The sequence below is a fragment of the Salmo salar genome, chromosome ssa10 (genome assembly GCF_905237065.1).
Source record: "Salmo salar chromosome ssa10, Ssal_v3.1, whole genome shotgun sequence".
NCBI classification, from domain to species: domain Eukaryota; kingdom Metazoa; phylum Chordata; class Actinopteri; order Salmoniformes; family Salmonidae; genus Salmo; species Salmo salar.
The window spans coordinates 32,390,181-32,409,150 of NC_059451.1; the positions used below are offsets into that span (position 1 = coordinate 32,390,181).

General features: G+C 41.1%; 1 protein-coding gene across 1 annotated transcript; it reads left to right on the forward strand.

Annotated features, from left to right (window-relative positions):
- Positions 1–1,506: 1,506 nt before the first annotated feature.
- anapc4 (anaphase promoting complex subunit 4) lies at positions 1,507–17,963 on the forward strand. Its single transcript, XM_014122922.2, has 29 exons — positions 1,507–1,702; positions 1,956–2,072; positions 2,188–2,293; positions 2,486–2,618; positions 2,706–2,780; positions 2,949–2,975; positions 3,082–3,126; positions 3,227–3,311; positions 3,400–3,507; positions 3,630–3,713; positions 3,863–3,949; positions 6,368–6,432; positions 6,689–6,731; positions 6,827–6,903; positions 7,071–7,171; positions 7,395–7,446; positions 7,597–7,652; positions 7,784–7,830; positions 7,953–8,009; positions 8,102–8,158; positions 8,250–8,343; positions 8,551–8,648; positions 15,841–15,902; positions 15,996–16,034; positions 16,146–16,247; positions 16,390–16,470; positions 16,667–16,834; positions 17,140–17,263; positions 17,432–17,963. Exons 1-29 carry the CDS (start codon positions 1,574–1,576, stop codon positions 17,645–17,647), a joined length of 2,535 nt encoding a protein of 844 aa, XP_013978397.1. The 5' UTR covers positions 1,507–1,573; the 3' UTR covers positions 17,648–17,963.
- Positions 17,964–18,970: the final 1,007 nt, after the last annotated feature.

An 18,970-nucleotide genomic window follows, 5' to 3' on the forward strand; every position in this document is an offset into this window, starting at 1 on the left:
ACATTTTTTTACCTCACACATTAAATGATTCACTTCTAGACCAGCGGTGGAAATAAACATAAAACCTTCTGAACATGCGAGCCCATTCAATCAGGCACCTGTATGTTTGAGTAAAACAATTTTTTATTTTGAGTTAAAAAACACTAATGGCCACTTTTCAACGTGTTAAACTAGATAGAAAGTATGTTGAAGTTATAATTGACCTACACGTTTTAAATAACTGCCCTTTTTCTGGCCCGCAAATTGCTTTTTACGAACAAATTGGTCTGTGCGGCCCTCCACTACATTTTTTTATCCCAATGTGGCACTCAAGCCAAAATTATTTTCCACCCCTGTACTAAACTCTAGGTGGGTTGGTGTCCCAATCATCCAAGAGGCCACAATCCCTATCCACAAAGTGGCCAGACATTTATGAGATACAGTAAGCTCCAAAAGTATTGGAACGGTGACACATGTTTTGTTGTTTTGTCTCTGTACTCAAGAACTTTGGGTTTTGAAATTATGCGGTAACTATGATGTTAAATTGCAGACTGTCAGCTTTAATTTTAGGGTATTTTCATCCATATCAGGTGAACCGTTTTAGAGATTGTCCTCTATCTATCTCTATGTAGCAGCCTGATCAGTGAGCCAGATAGGAAGAAGCAATCTTTGCACTGCAGCAGCACAGTAGTTCAGTTTGTCCATTCAGGGTCTCCGTTGCGTCAATTTCATTGGCTATTCAGACTTGAACATGATTGGTTAAGACTTTATTCAGTGGCGCTGGTCGTGGCGAATATGGAGCTAGTTAGCTAGCTAGATCACACTAACAGTATCCTGCAAAGAAGTAAACATTAGCGTATTGTTTATTTCTAGTTTCAAAGTAACAGTAACATAGTTGGTCCTCAGACATCCCAGTACAGTAAGATACTATAACTGGCTATTTATGTTTACCGCGCAGTTGTTGTTAGCAAGTTGACTAGCTAGTTAGTAGCTATTGACAAGTGAATTTTACAACCCATTTTGTATTTTTGATAAATCCAGCGTCAACTAACTAACTAACTAACATTTTTATAGTTAGTGCAAAGGGGTAACATTGTAATAACGTTAGATAGTATAGCATGCAAGCTAGCTAACTGATAAAGGTGTCTTGTATTTTTATTTTGCATCGGATAGGACAGGGGTGTATTCATTATGATAACTAACCCATTTCATGTGTGCTAATTGCGCATATGCGAAAGTGTTTGGTGAACGAGATTACCTGTCGTATATTGTTTGTTTTTTTTGTTTTGTTTTTACAGGGACAGTGCACATTAATTAACGTTTCAGGAAAAGTGCCGGTTTTAGCCAGCCTGCTAATTTTCAACCGCAGTCCCTCGGCAGGTTATTAAAAACAATTACAATACAGACAAACAATGAGCAGTGAGCACACGCAGAGCAACACAGGACAAGCAAGACGTAGCATACAGACAGAGCAACATAGAACAAAAAGCAATTCATTATTAGTCGGATTCCGTTGCAAAACGTTTTGCAACGGAAACAGTTTACTCCAAACGAAAAACATTTTGCAACGAAAACGAGAGTTTCTATTGGACAAATGCAGCTAGGTCCATCACCGTTTCGTTCCGTTTGCTCTGTTACCGTTTTGGTTCCTAGAGTAAACGTTAAAAGTTTGCAACAGACGAAACGTTTTGTTATGGAAACCCGAATAATGAATACACCACAGGTAATCTTTTTCACCAAACACTTCCGCATATGCACAATTAGCACAGATGAAATGGGTTAGTTATCATAATATTTGCAATTAGTCTGGGTACAAGGTTATTGGATAGGTGTCACTGCCTGCCTGGTCTGGGCTATTATAGATGATTCCCAAACTCACCCAGCCACTGTCAATTTAGCTACTTCTTCACTGACAAGTATAGCAAAACTTGACTGCCACTTATTTCCTTGTTAATGCTTCTGTGTTCTATTTTCAGCCCACAAAAATGCCTGCATTCCGTCAAGTGGGGGAGAAGCAGCTCCCCAACCCTGTTCTGTGTATGGCATGGTCTCCAAAGAGGGATCTTATTGCCCTCGCTAACACTGCTGGCGAGGTAGGGAAAGAAACACACCCCCATATGTTTCATACCCAGATTAATGCCAGATCACATTTGCTTATATTGGGAGTAATTTCATTAATCTGTGTGTCAATTGATGTTTGTGTTGTAGCTGCTACTGCATCGCCTTGCCAATTTCCAGCGCGTTTGGAGCTTGCCACCCAATGAGAATACGGGAAAGGAGATCACTGCACTTGCTTGGAGACCTGATGGCAAAAGTAAGAGATGGCAAGATATGGACCTGATTATCTTAAATAACTAATCACATTGGAAGCATTGCAGAGTTATGTTACTTTACCACTGTTACAACAATAAACCATTGTACACTGAACACAACATATTTACTACAGCACAGTGTGTAAGCCTTGTTTCACTGCCTATCTAATGTATGTCCTCTGTGCTGTGTTCAGTCCTGGCCTTTAGCCTTGGGGACACTAAACTGGTGGTGCTGTGTGATGCAGAGAAGGCAGAGATCCTTCACTTGTTTCCATTGGAGAACCCTGTGTCCTGTATGCACTGGATGGAGGTGCTAGAGGAGAGCAGGTCTGTAGAGGGGATGTGTGGCTACACTAGACTTCTATTTGAGTGTGTGTGAACTGCATAGTCAAATATAAACCTCCTGTCTTTCAGCATCCTCAACTCATTCTACACCTCTGAAGATGAGTCAAACCTTTTTCTTCCCAAGTTGCCAACTCTTCCCAAGAGGTAAACATGTCTGTATAATGTCACCGACAACACATCAGCCATTTGACATTTATTAAAGTAAAATACATTTATGGAAACTCTTGGTTCTTGTGTTAAACAGTACAGCATTTTGCTTGTTTTGCACCATCTGCCCCCCCACCCCTAAAGGAATGTTTTATTTATTCTTAGCTACAGTACTACATCAAAGATATTCAGGTATGTTTATATATCTTCAGCAACGATGATTCATTTAAATGATATTTCAGACAATCTGTCTGCATTAGAATACATGTTTTTTCATAACCAACCCTCTGTCTCGTAGTGAGGAGAAGTCAGACGAGATCCTGAACCTGTTAGGAGAAGTGAGGTGTGTGCTGAAGGTTTCACATGCTTTATTATTGAACATTTTGTTAACACACAATCTCATGTACACCTACAAATACTTCCACATCGTCAATTGTCTGCAGACTAAACATCCTGGTTCTTGGTGGAGGTTCCGGCTTTGTGGAGCTGTATGCCTATGGGATGTATAAGATTGCCACTTTACCAGGGGTAAGATTGCACTCACACACTTATGCACTGGTTCAGTCACCCACTCTCTGCAGTAACTATGATGTAACCAGCAGATTATTTTCGTCAGGTTCCTGGGATGTGTAGCAGCCTGTGTCTGTCCAGTGACCTGAAGTCCCTGTCTATCATCACAGAGATCAGGTCAGCTGGCAACGACCCAGAGGTCTGCTACATCCAGGTAATCCGTTATGCCCCCATTTAAGTGAAATGAAGCATGTTTCTTACCCATCTTGACCGTCATCTTCTATATTCTTCGCTTATTTGAGGTCTTTGACTGTGTATGTTTGTTGTCTCATCCAGCTCGACACAGGGCTGCTGTCCGACTGTCTCCCTGAGGTCACCAGGATGGCACGCAAGTTCACCCACATATCCACTCTGCTGCAGGTCAGTGCCCTCCTTATGTAACGAATATGACTAGAAGTCTCCTCATAGTTCATATTTCCATGGTGATATTTGAGGGCATTCATCAGACTAGTCTGGCCATTGGTCTTTCTCTCTCCAACTTATTCTGTCTCTCTGTATCGTTCCTTCAGTACCTGCGTCTCTCTCTCACCTGTATGTGTGAGGCTTGGGAGGATATCCTCATGCAGATGGACCTTCGGCTCACTAAGTTCGTTCAGGTTAGTGGTCACTGTTTAGGGCCCGGTTTCCAAAAAGCATCTTTAGGCTTAGTCCATCGTTAGAATCTTTGTAGGAGCTTTGTTAGAATCTCCGAGCCGTTCCCCAATATCGTTACTAAAGTTGCACTTGAAAAGGCTTGTTAATTAACGGCTGGCTCAGACCAGCTAAGTGCATCATTAGATATTTTTTTTAGCTTTTTCGGCATCACTTTATAGAGAGAAGATCTCCGCTGAATATAAAATCAAGATGTTTAACTGTCTTTCTGTTTATCGCCAATAACTTTAGAATGAATGTGAACACATACAAAGTTGCCAATATTTTTGCAATTGTTATAAACAAGCGAAGCATATAAAGATGTTTCAAATGAAAACCGAGATGACTGAATTAAGACACAGCATAGGCTATAGGCCTATATTCAGTTGAAGTCGGAAGTTTACATACACCTTAGCCAAATACATTTGAACTCAGTTTTTCACAATTCCTGACATTTAATCCTAGTAAAAAATTCCCTGTCTTAGGTCAGTTAGGATCACCACTTTATTTTAAGAATGTGAAATGTCAGAATAATAGTAGAGAGAATGATTTATTTCAGTTTTTATTTCTTTCATCACATTACCAGTGGGTCAGAAGTTTACATACACTCAATTAGTATTTGGTAGCATTGCCTTTAAATTGTTTAACTTGGGTCAAACGTTTCGGGTAGCCTTCCACAGGCCTCCCACAATAAGTTGGGTGAATTTTGGCCCATTCCTCCTGACAGAGCTGGCGTAACTGACTCAGGTTTGTAGGCCTCCTTGCTCGCACATGCTTTTTCAGTTCTGCTCACAAATCTTCTATAGGATTGAGGTCAGGTCTTTGTGATGGCCAGTCCAATACCTTTACTTTGTTGTCCTTAAGCCATTTTGCGACAACTTTGGAAGTATGCTTGGGCTCATTGTCCATTTGGAAGATCCATTTGCGACCAAGCTTTAATTTCCTGACTGATGTTGCTTCAATATATCCACATAATTTTCTTACCTCATGATGCCATCTATTTTGTGCAGTGCACCAGTCCCTCCTACAGCAAAGCACCCCCACAACATGATGCTACCACCCCTGTGCTTCACGGTTGGGATGATGTTCTTTTTCCTCCAAACATAGTCATTATGGCCAAACAGTTAAATTGTTGTTACATTTCTCCAAAAAGTACGATCTTTGTCCCCATGTGCAGTTGCAAACAGTAGTCTGTCTTTTTTATGGTGGTTTTGGAGCAGTGGTTTCTTCCTTGCTGAGCGGCCTTTCAGGTTATGTCGATATAGGACTCGTTTTACTGTGAATATAGATACTTTTGTACCTGTTTCCTCCTGCATCTTCACAAGGTCCTTTGCTGTTCTGGGATTGATTTGCACTTTTTGCAACAAAGTATATTAATCTCTAGGAGACAGAACGCGTCTCCTTCCTGAGCGGTATGACGGCTGCGTGGTCCCATGATGTTTACACTTGCGTACTATTGTTTGTACAGATGAACGTGGTACCTTCAGGCGTTTGGAAATTGCTCCCAAGGATGAACCAGACTTGTAGAGGTCTTGGCTGATTTATTTCAAATGATGTCAATTAGCCTATCAGAAGCTTTTAAAGCCATAACATCATTTTCTGGAATTTTCCAAGCTCTTTAAAGGCACAGTCAACTTAGTGTATGTAAACTTCTGACCCACTGGAATTGTGATACAGTCAATTATAAGTGAAATAATCTGTCTGTAAACAATTGTTGGAAAAATTACTTGTCATGCACAAAGTAGATGTCCTAACTGACTTGCCAAAACTATGGTTTGTTAACAAGAAATTTGTGGAGTGGTTTAAAAACGAGTTTTAATGACTCCAACCTAAGTGTATGTAAACTTCTGACTTTAACTGTATGTCAATGATATAGAAATACGTTTCATTCAATCGTTCTATTTTGCTAATTGTAGGCTACTGTCTTTCATGTTTGCCTCAATATATTTCATGATGTGTGACATGTGCGCCTTGATGTGCCAAAGATTTAGTGCATTATTATTATTATTATAGGTTAAACATTAGAATAAGCCTCGTCAATATTTGTAGCCATAGGTCATACTATCTCATAGGAGCTGAACCGTCGTCCAGTATTGTTGAATAATTTTAATGTTAAGGTAATATATGAAAGGGGCAGCGCTGCCTTTCTTTAGATCAGTATTGACACATGCCTCAACGACGCACTTAGCGAAGGTTCTCTCTCTGCGTGGTCTTTCGGGAAACGCATTACATCTTCGGCCGTTGTAGGAAAGATGCATCATGTAAAACACTCGGAAGCCTAAGTTCTATCAGGAAACCCGGCCCCGTTCAGTCTGCCTCCAGCCCATTTTCCAATAATGACAGCACACCTAAAAGACATGATCTGAACCAATTCCTATTTTTAGGAGAAGAACACCAGCACACAAGTCCAAGATGAGTTTCTGGAGCTTCTACTATGGGGACAGTCGAGGTGAGAACCGTTACTGTGATCCAATGACCCTTGTACACTACCACGTCCTCCACAACATGCTTTCTAATAAGTAATAGTGCATGTAGTTGTGAGCACTAATGCAAAAACATGTTCAACAGGCCTTTCATTTGAGATGTAGAACTTCAAAGTGTCCTGTAGGTGGCACTACATCATAAACCTCATCTGACATGGAAAAGACTGATTTAGAGATGTTAAACGTTTTTTTTATTTAACCAAATTCTCTATTTTTGACCAGCCCTGAACTACAGGCTCTCCTCATGAATCAGCTGACCGTCAAGGTGAGCTGAATAATAAAGTTGTTCAAAGATTGAGTATGATTGTGGGTGGTCATTTTGTAGCTTTGTAAGACTGATGTAATTTGTTTGTTTCATAGGGGCTGAAGAAGCTGGGCCAGTCTATAGAAACCTCTTACTCCAGCATTCAGAAGCTGGTGATCAGCCACCTGCAGAGGTAGCAACTCAACTGACATGAATAATTATCACTTCACTTATCGTGACCCATAATGCACTTTTTCGGGACCATACAATGCAAATGTCAAGAAATTGCATCATGATTGGTATCACAATCTTTGGTACCAATCCTCATCCCTTCTTTTCCTCTCCTCTCCCTCTCTCCAGTGGTTCAGAGGCTCTGTTGTACCACCTCAGTGAGGTGAAGGGGATGTCTCTATGGAAACAGAAGTTCCAGCCTCTAGGCCTGGACTCAGCAGCTATAGAACGTATAGTGCTTAGATCCTGCATAAACCATGACTGTGATATCTTTACTGATAAATACAAGATTAAAGTGGATGTAATTGTGCAATTAATTTGTCTGTGATGAGATCAGGACTGACACTCATTAGTAATTTGCATGACTGGAACATTTGTTCAAAATGTGTTTTCTAAGCTGCTCGCAGGATTTGATCAAATTAAAGTTATGTGAATATTTCTGTTTTGTTATAGATGCCATTACAGCTGTGGGTTCATTCACTTTGAAAGCCAATGAACTTCTACAGTGAGTTTTCATGCTTATTGACATGCTATTAGATTAGTATTTTGTTATTTTAATAACACATCACTAATTTTAAATGGAGTTGACTTCAACCCTGGTGTTTGTTAAACCTCTCCCCCTCATGTCATTCCTCACTGTCTGTCTCTTACTCAGAGTGATTGACAAGAGCATGAAGAACTTCAAAGCCTTTTTCCGGTGGCTGTATGTTGGTAAGACCTCACCTTTTTTGGGAGCTTGAGATATATACCACCTTTTAGCGACTGATGGAACATTTTAGTATATTTAAAATATCATTGATTATTAAATGCAAGTGTTTTAATAAATGTTTATGTTCCTGCAGCTATGCTAAGAATGTCAGAGGAACACGTGCCTCCAGAACTCAATAAGGTGAGATTCAGGTTGTGAATGTGAGACAGAGGAAGAGTTGATCAAAGTAGTGTGATAAATGGTTCCATGTGTATTATTTTCTCATCTGTTGGTATAATGTCAATCTATCCCATTGACCTCAGATGACCCAGAAGGACATTGCCTTTGTGGCGGACTTCCTGTCTGAGCACTTCAGTGAGGTAAGATAAATATTGGATAAATAGAATAGCACTTCATTTCCACAGCTTTTCACAAACTAGCCAATTACATGCCCTCTCCTCTGCTCTGACAGAACGAAGAGCTGTTTGACCGGAAAGGGAAGTACTTTAATGTGGAGCGGGTCGGTCAGGTGAGGGACAAGCGTAGTCTCTGTGTATATTTTAGTATGTGTGTGTGTGTGATCAGTGTACAATGACACACTTTTTGTCCTTTTTTTGCAGTACCTGAAGGATGAGGATGAAGATCTAGTGTCTCCGCCCAACACCAAGGGGAACCAATGGCTGAAGTTTCTGCAGGAGAGCACACAACTGAAAGGTGAACTATAACCTTTATCTCAGAATAGACAACTATGCAGGAAGTGCCTAGTTAAATAAAGGTCAAATATATATATTTTTTAATAAAGTGTGTGGTTATCCATCATGTTGTAATTAGATGGCGGAAGATTGCTTTGCCATTGTATTTCTCTATTGTTGTGACTGCCTTACTGAACTGACATTGTACCTAATTGATTGGTTTATCCAGAGAGCCCGCTCCTCTTCCCTTCGTACTCTCAGAAGTCCCTACACTTTGTGAAGAGGATGATGGAGGGGGTGATTGAGTTGTGTCTACAGAAACCTGCTGTAAGTCTGAAACACATACACAGTGAAACCCAATTTCATTTGCCTTTAGTACTGAAGTGTACACTACTTAATTTGGTCCCTGGCATAAGAAGTACATTGCCAAAGTTTTTCTTACAAATACGAAAGTAATTTGTCCCACACTGCCCGTGTGAAATTTGGCTCAGAATCTGCTGAGTCATGCAGTCATAAGCCTTCTGCCAGGAGTTCCAGGCAGCTATAAATCGGACTAACTCTCTGCAACAGAGTTTTCATATTGCATTCTATCCCTCTCTCCCACCTCTGTCTCCCACACATTTAGTTACCTTGTCCATCACTTCTCTATCCTCCTTCCCAACTTTTCTTTTGTTTTCCGGTGGTAATAGGATTTCACTGCAGTAACAAGCTACACATCGCCACCACAGGAGGTTGGTGGCACCTTAATTGGGGAGGACCTGCTCGTGGTAATGACTGAAGCAGAATAAGTGCAATGGTATCAGTTGAAGACGGAAGTTTACATACACCTTAGCCAAATACATTTGAACTCAGTTTTTCACAATTCCTGACATTTAATCCTAGTAAAAATTCCCTGTCTTAGGTCAGTTGGGATCACCACTTTATTTTAAGAATGTGAAATGTCAGAATAATAGAGAGAGAGATTTCTTTCAGTTTTTATTTCTTTCATCACATTACCATTGGGTCAGAAGTTTACATACACTCAATTAGTATTTGGTAGCATTGCCTTTAAATTGTTTAACTTGGGTCAAACGTTTAGGGTAGCCTTCCACAGCCTTCCCACAATAAGTTGGGTGAATTTTGGCCCATTCCTCCTGACAGGGCTTGTGTAACTGAGTCAGGTTTGTAGGCCTCCTTGCTCGCACACACTTTTTCAGTTCTGCCCACAAATCTTCTATAGGATTGAGGTCGGGGCTTTGTGATGGCCAGTCCAATACCTTGACTTTGTTGTCCTTAAGCCATTTTGCCACAACTTTGGAAGTATGCTTGGGGTCATTGTCCATTTGGAAGACCCATTTGCGACCAAGCTTTAATTTCCTGACTGTGTCTTGAGATGTTGCTTCAATATATCCACATAATTTTCCTACCACATGATGCCATCTATTTTGTGAAGTGCACCAGTCCCTCCTACAGCAAAGCACCCCCACAACGATGCTGCCACCCTCGTGCTTCACGGTTGGGATGGTGTTCTTCGGCTTGCAAGACTCCCCCCTTTTTCTTCCAAACATTGATGGTCATTATGGCCAAACAGTTATATTGTTGTTTATAAGACATTTCTCCAAAAAGTATGATCTTTGTCCCCATGTGCAGTTGCAAACAGTAGTCTGGCTTTTTTATGGCGGTTTTGGAGCAGTGGCTTCTTGCTGTGCGGCCTTTCAGGTTATGTCGATATAGGACTCGTTTTACTGTGGATATAGATACTTTTGTACCCGTTTCCTCCTGCATCTTCACAAGGTCCTTTGCTGCTGTTCTGGGATTGATTTGCACTTTTCGCAACAAAGTATATTAATCTCTAGGAGACAGAACGCGTCTCCTTCTTGAGCGGTATGACGGCTGCGTGGTCCCATGGTGTTTATACTTGCGTACTATTGTTTGTACAGATGAAAGTGGTACCTTCAGGCGTTTGGAAATTGCTCCCAAGGATGAACCAGACTTGTGGAGGTCTCGGCTGATTTGATTTTTGCGTGTCTGATCCAAGGAATTCAATGATCAAATGATGTCAATTAGCCTATCAGAAGCTTCTAAAGCCATAACATCATTTTCTGGAATTTTCCAAGCTATTTAAAGGCACAGTCAACTTAGTGTATGTAAACTTCTGACCCACTGGAATTGTGATACAGTCAATTATAAGTGAAATAATCTGTCTGTAAACAATTGTTGGAAAAATTACTTGTGTCATGCACAAAGTAGATGTCCTAACCGACTTGCCAAAACTATGGTTTGTTAACAAGAAATTTGTGGAGTGGTTTAAAAACGAGTTTTAATGACTCCAACCTAAGTGTATGTAAACTTCCGACTTCAACAACTGTATGTCAATTATAGAACTCATAGTTTCAGTTAATGGTTCTATTTTCATTGTGGCTACTGTCTTTCTGTTGCCTAATATATTATGATGTGTGACATGTGCGCCTTGATGTGCCAAAGATTTAGTGCATTATTATTATTATTATAGGTTAAACATTAGAATAAGCCTCGTCAATATTTGTAGCCATAGGTCATACTATCTCATAGGAGCTGAACCGTCGTCCAGTATTGTTGAATAATTTTAATGTTAAGGTAATATATGAAAGGGGCAGCGCTGCCTTTCTTTAGATCAGTATTGACACATGCCTCAACGACGCACTTAGCGAAGGTTCTCTCTCTGCGTGGTCTTTCGGGAAACGCATTACATCTTCGGCCGTTGTAGGAAAGATGCATCATGTAAAACACTCGGAAGCCTAAGTTCTATCAGGAAACCCGGCCCCGTTCAGTCTGCCTCCAGCCCATTTTCCAATAATGACAGCACACCTAAAAGACATGATCTGAACCAATTCCTATTTTTAGGAGAAGAACACCAGCACACAAGTCCAAGATGAGTTTCTGGAGCTTCTACTATGGGGACAGTCGAGGTGAGAACCGTTACTGTGATCCAATGACCCTTGTACACTACCACGTCCTCCACAACATGCTTTCTAATAAGTAATAGTGCATGTAGTTGTGAGCACTAATGCAAAAACATGTTCAACAGGCCTTTCATTTGAGATGTAGAACTTCAAAGTGTCCTGTAGGTGGCACTACATCATAAACCTCATCTGACATGGAAAAGACTGATTTAGAGATGTTAAACGTTTTTTTTATTTAACCAAATTCTCTATTTTTGACCAGCCCTGAACTACAGGCTCTCCTCATGAATCAGCTGACCGTCAAGGTGAGCTGAATAATAAAGTTGTTCAAAGATTGAGTATGATTGTGGGTGGTCATTTTGTAGCTTTGTAAGACTGATGTAATTTGTTTGTTTCATAGGGGCTGAAGAAGCTGGGCCAGTCTATAGAAACCTCTTACTCCAGCATTCAGAAGCTGGTGATCAGCCACCTGCAGAGGTAGCAACTCAACTGACATGAATAATTATCACTTCACTTATCGTGACCCATAATGCACTTTTTCGGGACCATACAATGCAAATGTCAAGAAATTGCATCATGATTGGTATCACAATCTTTGGTACCAATCCTCATCCCTTCTTTTCCTCTCCTCTCCCTCTCTCCAGTGGTTCAGAGGCTCTGTTGTACCACCTCAGTGAGGTGAAGGGGATGTCTCTATGGAAACAGAAGTTCCAGCCTCTAGGCCTGGACTCAGCAGCTATAGAACGTATAGTGCTTAGATCCTGCATAAACCATGACTGTGATATCTTTACTGATAAATACAAGATTAAAGTGGATGTAATTGTGCAATTAATTTGTCTGTGATGAGATCAGGACTGACACTCATTAGTAATTTGCATGACTGGAACATTTGTTCAAAATGTGTTTTCTAAGCTGCTCGCAGGATTTGATCAAATTAAAGTTATGTGAATATTTCTGTTTTGTTATAGATGCCATTACAGCTGTGGGTTCATTCACTTTGAAAGCCAATGAACTTCTACAGTGAGTTTTCATGCTTATTGACATGCTATTAGATTAGTATTTTGTTATTTTAATAACACATCACTAATTTTAAATGGAGTTGACTTCAACCCTGGTGTTTGTTAAACCTCTCCCCCTCATGTCATTCCTCACTGTCTGTCTCTTACTCAGAGTGATTGACAAGAGCATGAAGAACTTCAAAGCCTTTTTCCGGTGGCTGTATGTTGGTAAGACCTCACCTTTTTTGGGAGCTTGAGATATATACCACCTTTTAGCGACTGATGGAACATTTTAGTATATTTAAAATATCATTGATTATTAAATGCAAGTGTTTTAATACATTTTTATGTTCCTGCAGCTATGCTAAGAATGTCAGAGGAACACGTGCCTCCAGAACTCAATAAGGTGAGATTCAGGTTGTGAATGTGAGACAGAGGAAGAGTTGATCAAAGTAGTGTGATAAATGGTTCCATGTGTATTATTTTCTCATCTGTTGGTATAATGTCAATCTATCCCATTGACCTCAGATGACCCAGAAGGACATTGCCTTTGTGGCGGACTTCCTGTCTGAGCACTTCAGTGAGGTAAGATAAATATTGGATAAATAGAATAGCACTTCATTTCCACAGCTTTTCACAAACTAGCCAATTACATGCCCTCTCCTCTGCTCTGACAGAACGAAGAGCTGTTTGACCGGAAAGGGAAGTACTTTAATGTGGAGCGGGTCGGTCAGGTGAGGGACAAGCGTAGTCTCTGTGTATATTTTAGTATGTGTGTGTGTGTGATCAGTGTACAATGACACACTTTTTGTCCTTTTTTTTTGCAGTACCTGAAGGATGAGGATGAAGATCTAGTGTCTCCGCCCAACACCAAGGGGAACCAATGGCTGAAGTTTCTGCAGGAGAGCACACAACTGAAAGGTGAACTATAACCTTTATCTCAGAATAGACAACTATGCAGGAAGTGCCTAGTTAAATAAAGGTCAAATATATATATTTTTTAATAAAGTGTGTGGTTATCCATCATGTTGTAATTAGATGGCGGAAGATTGCTTTGCCATTGTATTTCTCTATTGTTGTGACTGCCTTACTGAACTGACATTGTACCTAATTGATTGGTTTATCCAGAGAGCCCGCTCCTCTTCCCTTCGTACTCTCAGAAGTCCCTACACTTTGTGAAGAGGATGATGGAGGGGGTGATTGAGTTGTGTCTACAGAAACCTGCTGTAAGTCTGAAACACATACACAGTGAAACCCAATTTCATTTGCCTTTAGTACTGAAGTGTACACTACTTAATTTGGTCCCTGGCATAAGAAGTACATTGCCAAAGTTTTTCTTACAAATACGAAAGTAATTTGTCCCACACTGCCCGTGTGAAATTTGGCTCAGAATCTGCTGAGTCATGCAGTCATAAGCCTTCTGCCAGGAGTTCCAGGCAGCTATAAATCGGACTAACTCTCTGCAACAGAGTTTTCATATTGCATTCTATCCCTCTCTCCCACCTCTGTCTCCCACACTTTTAGTTACCTTGTCCATCACTTCTCTATCCTCCTTCCCAACTTTTCTTTTGTTTTCCGGTGGTAATAGGATTTCACTGCAGTAACAAGCTACACATCGCCACCACAGGAGGTTGGTGGCACCTTAATTGGGGAGGACCTGCTCGTGGTAATGACTGAAGCAGAATAAGTGCAATGGTATCAGTTGAAGACAGAAGTTTACATACACCTTAGCCAAATACATTTGAACTCAGTTTTTCACAATTCCTGACATTTAATCCTAGTAAAAATTCCCTGTCTTAGGTCAGTTGGGATCACCACTTTATTTTAATAATGTGAAATGTCAGAATAATAGAGAGAGATTTCTTTCAGCTTTAATTTCTTTCATCACATTCCCATTGGGTCAGAAGTTTACATACACTCAATTAGTATTTGGTAGCATTGCCTTTAAATTGTTTAACTTGGGTCATACGTTTAGGGTAGCCTTCCACAACCTTCCCACAATAAGTTGGGTGAATTTTGGCCCATTCCTCCTGACAGGGCTTGTGTAACTGAGTCAGGTTTGTAGGCCTCCTTGCTCGCACACACTTTTTCAATTCTGCCCACAAATGTTCTATAGGATTGAGGTCGGGGCTTTGTGATGGCCAGTCCAATACCTTGACTTTGTTGTCCTTAAGCCATTTTGCCACAACTTTGGAAGTATGCTTGGGGTCATTGTCCATTTGGAAGACCCATTTGCGACCAAGCTTTAACTTCCTGACTGATGTCTTGAGATGTTGCTTCAATATATCCACATCATTTTCCTACCACATGATGCCATCTATTTTGTGAAGTGCACCAGTCCCTCCTACAGCAAAGCACCCCCACAACGATGCTGCCACCCTCGTGCTTCACGGTTGGGATGGTGTTCTTCGGCTTGCAAGACTCCCCCCTTTTTCTTCCAAACATAATGATGGTCATTATGGCCAAACAGTTCTATTTTTGTTTCATCAGACCAGAGGACATTTCTCCAAAAAGTATGATCTTTGTCCCCATGTGCAGTTGCAAACTGTAGTCTGGCTTTTTTATGGCGGTTTTGGCGCAGTGGCTTCTTGCTGTGCGGCCTTTCAGGTTATGTCGATATAGGACTCGTTTTACTGTGGATAAAGATACTTTTGTACCCGTTTCCTCCTGCATCTTCACAAGTCCTTTGCTGCTGTTCTGGGATTGATTTGCACTTTTCGCAACAAAGTATATTCATCTCTAGGAGACAGAACGCGTCTCCTTCTTGAGCGGTATGACGGCTGCGTGGTCCCATGGTGTTTATACTTGCGTACTATTGTTTGTACAGATGAAAGTGGTACCTTCAGTCGTTTGGAAATTGCTCCCAAGGATGAACCAGACTTGTGGAGGTCTCGGCTGATTTTCTTTTGATTTTCCCATGATGTCAAGCAAAGTGGCACTAAGTTTGAAGGTAGGCCTTGAAATACATCCACAGGTACACTTCCAATTGACTCAAATTATGTCAATTAGCCTATCAGAAGCTTCTAAAGCCATGACATCATTTTCTGGAATTTTCCAAGCTATTTAAAGGCACAGTCAACTTAGTGTATGTAAACTTCTGACCCACTGGAATTGTGATACAGTCAATTATAAGTGAAATAATCTGTCTGTAAACAATTGTTGGAAATATTACTTGTGTCATGCACAAAGTAGATGTCCTAACCGACTTGCCAAAACTATAGTTTGTTAACAAGAAATTTGTGGAGTGGTTGAAAAACAAGTTTTAATGACTCCAACCTAAGTGTATGTAAACTTCCGACTTCAACAACTGTACATTAAACTCATAGTTTCCAGGTGTTTGGTGCCATTTTATTTGCTCTGTTCTGGCCATTATTATGATCCGTCCTCCCCTCAGCAGCCTCCTGTGATCGCCACATACCCAAGGAACACTGTTTGCATGTTGCAGGTTCATGAAACGGTTATCTTTCTAATTGAATAATTTTTCTATAACTGGACAGCAGTGTTGAGAGATTACATGAATCCAAACGAAGGCATATGAATTTGAGTCGAGTCATGACATGACGCTAGTTGTGGTGATACTTATTTGTTCTCTGTTTGTAGGAGGTCATTGGTAAGTCGGTGAAACAGGCTGTTTGTCTGCCCCTCTACACTGTACCAGAGAGGTAAGGACATATTTATCTACTCTTGACAATACCACAAATTATTAAATAAAATAGTTATGTTTATTTGTTTCATTTTATTGTTTGTCTTTGCAGCTCAGAAAACACTCCAAGGCTTTTTGAACTTCCATCATTGTAAGTAACAAAAAAACACAAACACTCTGTTCATAATGGTAATGTAGATAATGTATATTACCAAGGTTGTTATTATGTTAACATTGATGCACATTTTTAATTGATGATCAGGTACAATGATAAGAAGACCAATATGCACTATGGAGTGTTCTGCATGCCAGAGATTTCACCCTGCAAGCTTTATCTACTGCGGAAGTTTACTGACCCATTCAGGTACAATACAACACTGTACCCTGTTTTAGTCTGGTTCAATCCAGATTTGCTTTGTCGTTGATCCCCAAATAGCCCAATGTTTATGACTGAGCATGTGCTTTTTTTGTTTGTCTGATTGTTTATCTTTTTATGTATGTCACAGGCCTGTTCCCAATACTCTCATGGCGATAGATCTGAGTAATGTTCTCAGTCACAGTATTGATGATGATGCTGCGGGGGCCAGGTGAGTGCCTCTTGTCTTCCTCGCTTTCCTAGAATCCACTCAATTACCTCAACCTCAACTATACAGGCAAATGATGGGCTCATGCATTGCATATTACTTTGCTCTTATGATGATCTGCAATGGATTCCCTGTGCGTTTCTATTAGTGATAATAATTGTTATAGAACCATGTTTTTTGTTGCATGTCTATGTTTCAGTTCTGACTGTGTGTACAGTTGCCAGGATGCTCGTTTCTATGATGACGAGACATTGACAGTGGTGCTGCGAGCATCAGAAGAGGATAACAGGGGGCGTGTCCTTGCCCAGCTCCCTCTTGGCTCCGCCCTCAGCTGTGAGGAGGAGTTCAACTGGGACCCCAGTCTTAGGTGTGTGTGATTGAAACACCTGTCTCCCCAACATGCAAACCTAGTCCTATATTCCTAAACCCAAATAGTGATCTACTCGTAACTGTAACCTACAACTCACCTCAAACCCTCAATTATGATCTACCTGATTACAAGCTGCAACTCAAGACTTGCACCTCCAGTGCAAGTAAACATCAACTATAACCCTAACCTGTAATTCACATGTTCTAAGCTAGAGATTTACTGTAGATATTTGCTATGTGTCTACTTTAGTTATCTCCACTGTAGTAGTCACCATGGGTCACCTGTGGTATCTGTATTCTCAGGTTGGACCAGCAGAGCGGCGCCATCCCTGTCAAGGGGCTGGTGCTAGAGAACCAGTGGCGAGACTTGGAGAACATGAAGGCCCAGTTTGTGGCTGTGAATGGGATCCGGAAAGTGGCCTGTGTGGTAAGACAATGGAAAGGGGATTCCCTTACTAAGGTTTTATCTGGCTTCACTAAGCAGCTATGCACCTCAATGACCATGTATTGAACAACAAAACAGTTTGGTCTAACAGTGGTTGAGAAATGGTTCAGAATCTCTGTCTGAGGTTCCTCTCTCTTTTTTCCCTCTCAGCTGAGCTCCAACCTGCGGCACGTCCGTGTGTATGAGATGGACGTGGAAGATGAGGAAGATGAAGAGCGGCCTGAGTCGCAGAACGCTAGCTCTAACCAGGATGGCCTGGAGGAGACGCCGGCCATCCAGGGGGAGGCGGAGGGAGGAGAGACTGAGGGAGGGGGACAAAGGGCTAAGGAGCTTCTAGAGTCTGGGGAAGCACTGGAGCTCTCATAGCAACACCTTGCCCACATTCAGTTGCCAAATGTTCTTGAACGCTGCAGATAGAAATTACATGAATAGAGCTGATATGATTCCCTATTCTACATGTGAGGCATGTTTCTTCTACATAGAAATAGCCTATCTGAATGTTCTAAAACGTTGTGTCCTGCTGAACTAACTACCTTATCTAGGCCAGAATAACAATTTAACCCCCCCCCCTGTACTTTTGCAGTAATCATAATTAATGCCACCATTGCAAAGCCGACGTCCCCCTCCCAGCACTTTTTATCCCTGACAAAGTAATAAATAAATCAATGTTTTGATAAGAAAAGAGCCTTCTGGTTTATGTTTTCATGTGGTTGTTCCCTATGTCTGTAAGGCAAGTGTAGATAGATAATGTAACATGAATCTGATCCTCACAGATAAGAGTCAATCATTTTGTTTTGAGCAACCAATGCTTCAGTCATAACTGTAGTATTTTAAGATGAGAGATTAACACATTCCTAGAATACAGTACAGACTGCATTGGGAGGTACTACAGTCGGGGCCAAAAGTTTTGAGAATGACACAAATATTAATTTCCACAAAGTTTGCTGCCTCAGTTTGTATGATGCCAATTTGCATATACTCCAGAATGTTATGAAGAGTGATCAGATGAATTGCAATTAATTGAAAAGTCCCTCTTTGCCATGCAAATGGACTGAATCCTCCAAAAACATTTCCACTGCATTTCAGCCATGCCACAAAAGGATCAGCTGACATCATGTCAGTGATTCTCTCGTTAACACAGGTGTGAGTGTTGACGAGGACAAGGCTGGAGATCACTCTGTCATGGTGATTGAGTTCGAATAACAGACTGGAAGCTTCAAAAGGAGGGTGGTGCTTGGAATCATTGTTCTTCCTCTGTCAACCATGCTTACCTGCAAGGAAACAAGTGCGGTCATCATTGCTTTGCACAAAAAGGGCTTCACAGGCAAGGATATTGCTGCCAGTAAGATTGCACCTAAATCAACCATTTATCGGATCAGCAAGAACATCAAGGAGAGCGGTTCAATTGTTGTGAAGAAGGCTTCAGGGCGCCCAAGAAAGTCCAGCAAGCGCCACGACCGTCTCCTAAAGTTGATTCAGCTGTGGGATCGGGGCACCACCAGTACAGAGCTTGCTCAGGAATGGCGGCAGGCAGGTGTGAGTGCATCTGCACGCACAGTGAGACAAAGACTTTTGGAGGATGGCCTGGTGTCAAGAAGGGGGGCAAAGAAGCCCCTTCTCTACCAGGAAAAACATCAGGGACAGAGTGATATTCTGCAAAAGGTACAGGGATTGGACTGCTGAGGACTG